Source organism: Anarhichas minor, unplaced genomic scaffold (genome assembly GCF_050575085.1).
Source record: "Anarhichas minor isolate MPS153535 unplaced genomic scaffold, ASM5057508v1 ptg000004l, whole genome shotgun sequence".
NCBI lineage: Eukaryota > Metazoa > Chordata > Actinopteri > Perciformes > Anarhichadidae > Anarhichas > Anarhichas minor.
Window position 1 is genome coordinate 1,075,001 of NW_027466450.1, and position 12,011 is coordinate 1,087,011.

Sequence of the window (12,011 nt, forward strand, 5' to 3'; positions counted from 1 at the left end):
GATGTATATGTCCTGTCTAACTTGCATTACCTCATAGTATAATTTCGGCCCTGCCGTAATGCCTTATACAGAACATGCTTGTGGTGATACGAACATTTGAGAAGCATATTTCAGATGTGAGAACTGCCTGAATAAACCAGATATTTTATGACCCTTATCACTTTCTGTAGCACCCACATTTCAATGATGCAAGTGACAAGGGTCATGCTATTTTCTGTATTGTGTGATTTAAAAGACGCTGAGGTGGCGTCTTTGCGTCTGTTTGACACATCCTTTCAGATTTGTTGCCATCGCTCACATCTCTATGGAGAAAAAAAAAGTTGATTTCCTTTGGAGATTAAATGTGTTAAATTAAATTTGTGTGTTTTAACAGCTCTGCTTTTGTCTTCAACAGCCAGTGAACAATGCTGATTTTATCATTCCAGTGGAAATTGATGGAACAGTTCACCAGGTAGGCACTTTATATGCTGACGTGGTCATTTCATACGCTGTCGTCTTCTCGTGTTGCTTCAGTCACATCACCACAACGTTGACGCCTGAAGCAGCCATCATTGGAAGTTTCTACAAGCTTGATGGGTTTCCTGATAAGAGCCCCAAAGATTTGTGTCAAACTTTGTGAAAGCAGGATTGATACAAAGCACCGTTTATGTGTTCTGACCATTACTGCACTGCCTATCACACCGGCAACCATACAAAAATTGTGCAAGACACCATCTGACCTGAACAGTAGGATGATTTATGAACTCTTACGAGCCTTCAAATACAAAAGTAAGGGAGTAGAATTCAGAACTCCTCCATGGTTTGCACTGTGCTAGCCGCCTGACAGTGCTGTAGCCCGCTCTGTTGACGGCTCCAAGCAGCAGGTGGCTATTTACGTGGCCTGACGAAATGAGGAAACCCTGGCAGGCTTCTCAGAAATCACTGGCCATCAATCTCGCACTGCGGCGCATATTACGTCCTGCTCATCGGTGCTGGGGAATGGCACTGGCTATTCACCTGCAGGCATTCAATGTTGTGCTGGGCCTCCCTGAAGACAAGAGGAGCTTTGTTTGTCCAAAGGGCCTGCGTCTGTTTCAAGTAATCCAGGATAGGCTTGTTAAAGTGGGGAAAGCCTGTTCGGGATGACTTGGTTCAGAAACGAGGCCGCCAGCATCGTAGCAGAAGACGTTTTAGAGAACTGTTGGGGTGGTTAGATGAGATGTTCTCGGGTTGGATATTACAGCTTTGTGTTTTGCGGTTTTTGATGTCGTTTTAGCAACATAGAATTATCAGCATACAAAAGAAAATAATGTTAACGGTAGCAAAGATTAGTGCTCGCAGTGGGTAAAGGGCCGTCCACACCAAGATCAATAACCATGACAATAACTATAAATATATCATTATAACCCTCATCCTACCAACCTACTGTATTTAACTTATAAGGACTACCGACCACAATAATTAATTACCGTAAGAATCAACCACAATAGCCAAATGTTACCTTATGTCTTCTCAAAACATTATTATTCATGTAATTAATGCCATCTGAAGGAAACTTATTATTATTTTAGGAAAAGTCACCGTTAATATGCATATTGTGTAAAACGAAAACAGGTGGAGCACATGAGGAAATCTATGTCTGCTACATCTGAGTCTGTGTCATACTTTAAATTAGGACCCATGGCAAACGTTTGATCTATTTATTCAATTGCATCTATTACAACTGCATAGGCTGCAATTGGGTGCTTTTGACTGGGGCCCCTCATTACCCCAATACATTGGTATTTAAAAAGCACTTATTAACACAGAAAGAGAAAACAATGATATGAAGTCATGAGGAAAAAATTGAATGACAAAGTCATGAAAAAATGGAATGATGGAATAAAGTGCCTGTGAGATATGGCAAAAAGTATACGTCTGGGGGTCAAGGCATCACGTTTAACAGGCAGATGATATCGCAGAGAGACTCTCACTGCGTGTCAACCCCCTCCTGTTTGTTACACAATGTTTATAAAGAACAAAGACATCGAGGATGCCATCTTTCTTTCCCTGCGCAAACGTACAAGAGTAACATTTTCATTAATAAGTGTCATTATAGTCATCGTTAGACGGCCCTGAACACCATAAAATGTAAATCAATCCTTGTCATCCAATAAGATCTCTTGATAATGAAAGTTTTAATAAACTGTCTTCAGAATATCTGGACACACAGGTCAGAAGTAGGATTACCATTTCCTTCCTCATGTGTAGTTTGTCTTTTTATAAGTTCTCTTTAAAAGGTAAAGCATGTGGGGCAACAGCTGTTGATTTCATACTCCTATGCCTTTCATATCTCCCCCCAGGTGTATGTGTTAAAGAGACCCCACGTCGACGAATTCCTCAAAAGGATGGGAGAATTGTTCGAGTGCGTCTTGTTCACCGCAAGCTTATCCAAGGTGAGAACGCTGTCCGTATTCTGTTCAGCTTACGCTTAAAAATGTGACTCATTATATAGTGTTGTAGAAGTGTCATTTCTGTGTTTGAATTGTAACCTTTCACATACACCCTCGCACATGAAGATTTATTTATGATACCTGTCAGGCGATTGCACGGACATTTCAACCTCTCACATTTACTTCAAACTGCGTTAGCCTCAACTTAACTTTGTGAAACATTTGGTCGGTCGTGGCTCAGTGACTCCTTCACACTTGATTAATTACGTCGAAGTTGCCATGTCTCTCAACAGCACGTACAGATGCCACTTTTTCATGTTATGAAAACGTCCACGCTTACATGTTGCAGATAGCACTTCTCTGTACCTGACATGAAGGTTCTGTGCATTGAAATTGAACTTGATGTAGGTTGGTTGTGGGTTTGTGTAAGCTGTAATGTTCGACTTTACTGGGCTTACGATAAAACAACAAACATAGATGGCGACTAGCTAGTGAACAAAGTTGAGCATTTAGCAGCTAAAAAAACAGATATTTCCCTCAGGAGTTGGTTGAGACTAATAGCAGAGCTACCTGATGAACACGACTTAAATTATTGCTAATGTTGCTGTGTGTCTGCTGGTGTAAATAGGGAAGTGTTTGCTAGTATTGTTTGCTAGTGCAAAAAAGAGCTGTTTACTAAAACTTTCGTCTGGTGTAGATAGGGAACTAGCTTTGCTGGTATTAATAGGGAAGTGCTAATACAGTTTGCTGGTGTGAATAGGGAACTAATTGCTAATTCTGTCTACAAGTGTAAATAGGGAACTATTTGTTAATACAGTCTGCTTGTGTAAATAAGGAACTATTTCCCAAAACTGGTGTAAATGGGGAACTATTTGTTAATACTGTTGTCTAGCGTAAATGGGGAACTATTTGTTAATACTGTTTAGTGTAAATAACGAACTATTTGCTAATACTGTTGTCTAGTGTAAATAACGAACTATTTGCTAATACTGTTGTCTAGTGTAAATAGGGAACTATTTGTTAATGCGGTCTGCTGGTGTAAATAGGGAACTATTTGCTAATACTGTTGTCTAGTGTAAATGGGGAACTATTTGCTAATGCGGTCTGATAGTGTAAATAGGGAACTATTTGCTAATACTGTTGTCTAGTGTAAATAACGAACTATTTGCTAATACTGTTGTCTAGTGTAAATAGGGAACTATTTGTTAATGCGGTCTGCTGGTGTAAATAGGGAACTATTTGCTAATACTGTTGTCTAGTGTAAATGGGGAACTATTTGCTAATGCGGTCTGCTAGTGTAAATAGGGAACTATTTGCTAATACTGTTGTCTAGTGTAAATAGGGAACTATTTGCTAATACTGTTTAGTGTAAATGGGGAACTATTTGCTAATACGGCCTGCTGGTGTAAATAGGGAACTAGTTAATACTTTTGTCTAGTGTAAATAGGGAACTATTTGCTAATACTGTGTAAATGTGTCTAGTGTAAATAGGGAACTATTTGTTAATGCGGTCTGCTGGTGTAAATAGGGAACTATTTGCTAATACTGTTGTCTAGTGTAAATAGGGAACTATTTGTTAATGCGGTCTGCTGGTGTAAATAGGGAACTATTTCCTAAAACTGTCTGCTGGTGTAAATAACAAACTATTTGCTAATACTGTTGTCTAGTGTAAATAACAAACTATTTGCTAATACTGTTGTCTAGTGTAAATAACGAACTATTTGCTAATACTGTTGTCTAGTGTAAATAGGGAACTATTTGCTAATACTGTTGTCTAGTGTAAATGGGGAACTATTTGTTAATACGGCCTGCTGGTGTAAATAGGGAACTAGTTGTTAATACTGTTGTCTAGTGTAAATAGGGAACTATTTGCTAATACTTTTTAGTGTAAATGGGGAACTATTTGCTAATACTGTTGTCTAGTGTAAATAACGAACTATTTGCTAATACTGTTGTCTAGTGTAAATAGGGAACTATTTGCTAATACTGTTGTCTAGTGTAAATAGGGAACTATTTGCTAATACTGTGTAAATGTGTCTAGTGTAAATAGGGAACTATTTGTTAATGCGGTCTGCTGGTGTAAATAGGGAACTATTTGCTAATGCGGTCTGCTGGTGTAAATAGGGAACTATTTCCTAAAACTGTCTGCTGGTGTAAATAACGAACTAGTTGTTAATACTGTTGTCTAGTGTGAATATAGGAGACTGTTTACAAATAAAATTAGAAAAAAATATTGCCGTGTTGGGACTTTTGAGGAAATCCTACAGCATGCGTTACCATTTTACTTCAGTTGTCCGTGTTTGTTTTATGTGGTTCTTTTCTCCCATTCACAGTCGACATGTTTTACTCACTTTAGTCTAGTATTTCTCATAAGTCATGTAAAGTTCAATTCAAATGAACACACCCATACATAATCCCCTGGTTTTCTCCTGCTACTATAGTACGCGGATCCTGTGTCAGACCTGTTGGACAAATGGGGGGCTTTCCAGAACCGTCTGTTCCGGGAGTCGTGCGTCTTCCACAAAGGGAACTACGTTAAAGACTTGAGCCGTTTAGGGAGAGAACTCAACAAGGTCATCATCATTGATAACTCCCCAGCTTCCTACATCTTCCATCCCGAAAACGCAGTATGTCATTTATGTGTCTTTCTCTGCAAAACACAACATGCATTTATATTGTTCTCTAAAATCTGCAATATTAATACAATTGGATACTATTAAGTACTGTGGGATATTGAAAAGGTCTTCTAATTCCACCGTATCTTGCTTCTTCAAACCTCCAGGTTCCTGTAGTATCCTGGTTTGACGACATGTCCGACACCGAGCTCCTCGATCTTATCCCCTTCTTTGAGAGACTAAGCAAAGTGGACGACATCTATGACTTCCTGCAGCAGCAGCAGCAGCAGCAGCAGCAGCAGCAGCAGAGGACTTCAAGTTAACAGAGGCAGGACACTAGGATGAAAACAATCACCAGCAGCTGCCGTCACGGGGCCACGGAGGCCGGTGGGCCGCAGGCTCCACGCTGCTTCCATTTACAAGGACCACACTGCAAAAAAAAAAAAGCCTCATTTAATCTGGTGTTCGTACAGTCTATTGCATAACAAAAGGTGAACAGCAATCTTCCAGCAGGGTTTGGTATTTCAGCATTGAAAGTTATCCAATCCAAATATGTTTTTCTTTTCTTCTCTGTAATGCTAGATAAGGACTGAATATCAGATTCAATGACTTCTGTAGATATCTTTTGCAGTGCAGCTAGTGTATTGTTGTTGTTGTTGTCCTTATGTGACAGCAGTGACCCGTGTAAGTGTGCTGGGTTGTTGTTCGGTCATCTTCATTTCAGAATAGTATTATATGTGATAATGCTTAATTTAACAAGTTATTGAAGACTGATCCTTAAACCCCATTAACTTACTTTTTTTGCCTAAAAAGGGGCAAATGTATGTGTAGTAAAAGACAATCATTAACATTAGAAAATGTTGGTTTAATAATATCAATAACATATTTTTGCACATTTCACTAAGGAACAGACATTTTTGATGTGCACCTCCTGTATGTCTTTGGAAAGCTTCGAACAAATGCAGTGTGTGGTAGGAATGTGGGTCCAAAAAGACACCATACACTTCAGCATTTGCATTTTTAGATTGAAAAGAAACCGGAACAGTAATCGTGGGAATCCACTGCCATTGATTGTTGTCCTTAATCACTACATTACAGATGACTGATAAGATTTAATCACGAATGTTCTATTGTGTAATAACCCTTTTTAGTATGTTTTCTTACGCCCAGTTCAGTCACAAAACACCCTAATCTTATTCATTAGTTAATCTCATACCATTATCAGAAAAAAAAAAGCTGTAAGATCTGGATCTTTTGGACTGTTCTGGATTAGCACTAAGAAAACAGGTCGACTGCGTACTGATTGGACCTTTCACAGACTCACCACTGCGGAAAGAATGGTGAGATTGATTTTGTACATACAGTATATCAGGTAGTTGTTTTGATTTGGTTTTAATGCTATTTTACCTGACGTTATTTTGATATTTGTTTTTTCGTTTATTAGGAGCTTTTAGTTGAGTTGGCTACCACAGTGTGCGGCCCATCATTAATGCAATCTTGTACACAGTGTGCAGGAGGCGGCTGTAACCTGCTACGCCAACCTAAAGAAGATTGACACTTAATTTGAAAGCACACTTTGATCACTAAACTTTTTATTCGTGCAAGACCATAATGGAGTCATTGTAGTGCCGTATCAAGCTGTAAATACAGTTTCATTGAGGTAACTTGTGCCAGACAATGCTGGAGCCCTGATTTACTTAAACTCGGTCTGGAGTGAGTGTGTGTATATTTGTACGTGTGTGTGACTGTGTCAGTGTGAGATTTGGGGAAAAAAAGATACTTTGACAATAAGTGAAAAACCATAAGTGAAAAACCATAACCTGTCTTTTAATTATGTTTTCACTTTTTTTTTTACTGTATGCAACAAGAGTATTAACATTTTGACTCAAGTAAAGAAAACTGCTCAAACAAGTGAGTTTTTAAATTGCTGCTGATTGTAAAAAAAGAGACAACTAGAGCTGTTTTTACCATGCATCAATAAAGCATGTTTTATTGAAACGGGTCACATTTTACGACAGTACCTTTTTTTTCACATACCTCAACGCTCAGCACAACATGGCAGAGGTGGACACAAGTCAATGAAAAAAAAATGGAATATGGAACAGGTTTCATATGAAAACGACTATCATTCTCCGTTAAGTTCAAGCACAATACAACTAGCATGCCCTGATTATCAATCAAGGTGATCAAGTCATTTCTTAACCTATTTATTTTCTAAATGACCAGATTTTTGGCCCAATGTATTTACATCACAAGCCCCTTGCTGCAAGACAGAATTGCCTTTCATTCAAACTTTTCATCAAAACGTAAAAAAAAAAAAAAACATTCTATACAATTGACAACCGATGAAGAGATGTGAATTGTTAAATGTAATGAATCGTTGCTTGGATGATCCATTCTAACATCTAAATTTGATATGGAGACATGGCTGTAGTCGACTGTGTTTCTTATGTGGTCACACTGAAAACAACAGCTGCACAAAACCACACTGATATATGGGGAAATTAAAATGTGTGCAAATCAGATTATATTGCGTAATAACTAGCACAATTGCACATGTAGACTGCAACTAAGTTATGGTTAAAGATATGTGTAAAGCATATGTGTTTTGTTTTTAAACTGACAAATATCTTAAATAGGGACATATCATAAAAGACTCACAAAGATGATCATACCTTCAAGAGATTCTGTTTTTGCTCTACATTAGTATTTGAAGCAAACGTCTCTTTACATGTATTGTGGGTTGATTGCACTCAACTTTCGAGACTTTCCGTTCTCGTATCTTCCTAACCATGTACTTGTTCTTTCCGCTTGTTTCTTTAGTTTTCAACTAAGATATTTATTGGCATAAATACACATCAAGTTTAAACCTCCATAACATGGTTACAGTCAGACCAGTTACACACAGGACATTATTTACATCCAAACTGCAATTTGCATCATGATAAAGTAACTGTTTGAAATGTACTCACACACACACACTGACTATGACAACCTTTATATATTATATGAACAGAAATTTCATAAAAGAAAATTCTTCAAAGCACGTTAATGAAAGAAAATCCACTCCCTGAATTAACCGCAAGAAAATCCATCACAACCCTGTTTAAACCACGTTTATAGACGTACTGTTTGTCAATACATAAGCAATGTCAATGTTACAACTTAAAAGCATCAATATGATAAATCCATCCATGTCAATTAGGTGAGGACAGATAGAAGACGTCACTCATGGATCACCTGTGAAATTCGAACAGAGAAAAACAAATTAGCCTGAGAACCAGAGAGCATCGGTCAAGTTTGACCTGATTCTGTCTGTGTAAACCTGTCTGGTGTAACATGTCTATTACGCAATAGCTAGTTTTTACTAAACATATATATAAAAGCCTGTTGCAAATAGCTGAAACAACTTTTCAATTAAAACTGCACTTTCTTTACTCTACACCAGTGGTTCCAAAGCCTTTTGGCATGTGAGCCTTTAAAACCCTTGTTACTTAGTTATGGACCTGAGCTGGGAGTAGTTTGACCAAAGAGGGATTTTTCCTTCACGGATTGTTTCATTTGAAGGATTATTAAAGGCTTAAAGAGCTAAAATTATCCAGTATTTGACCAACAATCAACATTTTTCTTTCTTTCTACCCTTAATAATCTCGAGAACACTTGCAAACTCGCAGGTTGGGAACCACTGAGACGCTTGATTAAACTTCAAACCTCCAACCTGAGGATTTTTCTTGCCTTCCGGATATAAATTGGATTGGAAATAGAAGACCAAACCAACAAATTATAAACCACACGATATACGTAAACATCATATGGCCTTATTGCTTACCTCAGGTAAAAGTAGCCATACTACTGTGTACAAATACTCTGTAACATGTAAAAGTCTTGCCACATCTTAACCTATAATTATATATCATCATTGTATTTGTTAATCAAATTCTGTATTATTAATCTGAATCAGAAAGGTGTAATGAAGTAGGAGTATAAAGTAGAAGTACTTAACTACAAGTATCCCAGTACAGTAGTTACTCTCCACCTCTGCTTATGACTAACGAATTGTTTGTGACCATATTCATTTCCTCAGCTGAGCGTGACTCCTGGTCGTGCTGCAGTCTTAAAGCTCAATGCATTCACGAAAGGTTCACAAACTGCGCCAGACGATTGAACATAATACTCTTTTATTTAAAGCCAACTTAATAAAACTAAAAATAGTTTGCTCTCTTACACATTTAAATGGCTTGAGATGTGTATGCGCTCCATATTGCCTGACCTACATGCCTGAAGATTGAGTAGTATCATAAACACTCAATATTATTTACAGAATTTAGCACTCTCGGGAGCCAAAACATTTGCTGTATTTATTGCTGCGTATGCAGTGCCAAGTCAGGCAACACAAACACGCCATCCTGACAATTCAGGGTCAGTCTGATGGATTTATGTTCTTTTGATGTTCTTTGTTTTTTTTCTGTGGTGCTTCTAATGCAAATATGGCTTTTTAGTTGAATAGTTTAATGAGTAAAAACTACGACAGCATTACAGCATACATGTACTTCTACTTTCTGCATGGAGTCACTACATCCACTACTGTGATGTTTCTTTAGTCATACGAGCAAACTCAAAAGTTTGAAATTACCTCCATCTAGTGGTTGTTTTTATGAATGACATCACTGAGTTTCAATGTTTCACCAGTTGGTCAGTTGGTGAGTGTGACCCAATGCGGGAAATACTACTCAGATCTGGTACTTATTAAAAGTACCATAGTGTAGAAATACTTTGTTACAAGTAAAAGTCATGTGTTTATTTTTTCTTTAACTGAAGTACAAGTGCAGACGTATTGGAATCAAAATATACGGACAGTGTGAAAAGTAAAAGTATTCATAATCCAGAATTGCCCATTTCAGAATGAAATTAATTATTATTACTGATGCATTAATGTTGAAGATGGGCAGTGGGGATACTTTTTACCACCTTACATACTTCATCTGCTGCATAGCTTCCTCCCAGGGATCGAGAAAGTTTAATCATCTATAATACATCATCATTTATTTGTTGATTATATTTTGTATCATTGATCTGAATCTGCAAAGTAACTTTAGTTATCAAATAAATGTAATGGAGTAAAAGGGTTTTGGAGAAGTGGAGAAGAAGTATAAAGTAGCAGAAAATGCAAATACTCAAGGGAAGTAAATGTACCTCAATATTGTACTTAAGTACAGTAGTTTAATACATGTAGTAAGTCACTTTCAACCAATGGCGTTATCACAGATGGCAGTAAGGAGCCTGATTCCTCCAGCTAATACAATGGCATGTCCAAGGACACAAACTATATTATTGGATATGAAAAAAATTAGGATGCCATCGACTTTATATTGTGTGCTGCATTGTGCTGCATTATAATCTGTCATATGAAAGAGATTATTTAGAAATATTTGTGTATGATTTGAAATCTTGTTGCACAGATGCATCCAAACAGTGTGATAACATGGAACTGTTCATCCATGAAGGAGTCATACTTACACTATAGTCTTTTATGAGTCTCGTATACATAAATCCAAACCTTTTGACTTTTACTGGCAATGTAAATTTAGTTGAAATGTAAATGCATTTCAAAATGAATTTCGTGTAAACTGCCCTCCCCCCAAAAAAAACAAAAACACAAAATGCCCTCAAACAGCGACTTCTTTCACTTACTCCGTACCCGAAGCTGGGCTCTGCTTTTCGCTTTCCCAGAGGTGAACTCCACCTCTCCGCTCATGTCCGGGGAGGTTTGTCTGAGGGTCAGCCTGTGCACCGTGCCCATCTTCTCCAGCAGTACCCGAGAGCTCGGCTGTAAGGGCTCCCTGTTCAGACTCCACACGGGAGCTTTGAGGACCGGCACCGAGACCTCGCATTCAAAGCAGGCTTCGTCGGGGGCCACGACCTCCACGTCCCTCAGCTCTCTGACCATCAAAGGTGACTGGGCTGAGTGAGTGCACAACAGAGGGGGGAAAGTAGTCAACGAACAACACATATTCATTAGAGCAGAGTTAGTATTTGATTCTGGTGAGTCTTTCAGTCAGTCTTTGTCCTATTACTGAAAGCTTTTTTCTTAATTTCTTGTACAAAGTGATGAGTGGTAGATCTTTCCCCCGTAACCCCTGAACCAGAGTCTGTTTTTGCTTTCTCCCTTTATTTCTGAGCTCATGGTTTAGTCATTAATATATGTTTCAGCTCTGCATATACAGGCATTTTCCACAGCAGTCATTTAGACTGGCTTGATTAGCTAAAAGCACAGGTGTTACTAATGACATTAACGATGTCTCTGCTTTATTCAAGTGTGTGACCAGCATGCACAACAGCAGACCAGCATGCACAACACCAGACCAGCATGCACAACACCAGACCAGCATGCACAACAGCAGACCAGCATGCACAACACCAGACCAGCATGCACAACACCAAAGCAGCCTTTCGACTAAAGTGAATGACTGTGACTCAGTTTGCGCCGACTGTAACTGATGTTAATTCAAGTTGAACACAACAGCCACCTTTAAACTCTTTAAGGGTTCTTTGATTACGAAAGAAGCTACTGCAAATGGACACTTTCAATTAAAACAAGGCAAGAGTGAAAGGAAAACAGCCATGTGAAAAGAAATGGGGGGTAAATACAGTGTCCCATTACAATTGGAGCAAATTCATGCGTTAGCTTTGCTTTGACAGTAGATGGAGCTCTAACGGTTGTGTGTGAGACGTTACACTCCCATGCACTTTGAAACACTCTTTGAGGGTGTTGTGCAGACGATGTTCCATTGTGGGGGCTATGATCATTTAAATCTTGGCATTTCTAAGTACTACAAATACTTAGTATAGGATTATTAACCCATACCAATAACAACAGCAGTTGTACAGTATCGACACATACGATCCTGCTAGCAAATAGCCTTGTAAAGCTGTATTTCTGACGGGTTTTGAAAGTAAGATTACATATTTTCTGCTCTGGATGGTG

At 38.3% G+C, this 12,011-nt stretch overlaps 2 protein-coding genes across 5 annotated transcripts in view; one reads left to right on the forward strand and one right to left on the reverse strand.

The window, feature by feature from the left end:
• LOC142964809 (carboxy-terminal domain RNA polymerase II polypeptide A small phosphatase 1-like) overlaps positions 1-7,028 on the forward strand; it is a 27,605-nt gene extending 20,577 nt beyond the window's left edge. For all 4 annotated transcript variants that reach the window (XM_076105356.1, XM_076105347.1, XM_076105365.1 and 1 more), the window contains 4 exons: positions 395-451; positions 2,322-2,414; positions 4,853-5,038; positions 5,194-7,028. In XM_076105356.1, coding sequence (XP_075961471.1) covers positions 395-451; positions 2,322-2,414; positions 4,853-5,038; positions 5,194-5,349 — 492 coding nt within the window. In that variant the 3' untranslated portion in view covers positions 5,350-7,028. The remainder of the gene's footprint in view (positions 1-394; positions 452-2,321; positions 2,415-4,852; positions 5,039-5,193) is intronic.
• Positions 7,029-10,268: 3,240 nt separating this feature from the next.
• LOC142962336 (obscurin-like protein 1) overlaps positions 10,269-12,011 on the reverse strand; it is a 29,204-nt gene continuing 27,461 nt past the window's right edge. The window contains exon 23 of the mRNA XM_076102805.1: positions 10,269-10,987. Within this exon, the coding sequence (XP_075958920.1) occupies positions 10,710-10,987 (278 nt within the window). The 3' untranslated portion in view covers positions 10,269-10,709. The remainder of the gene's footprint in view (positions 10,988-12,011) is intronic.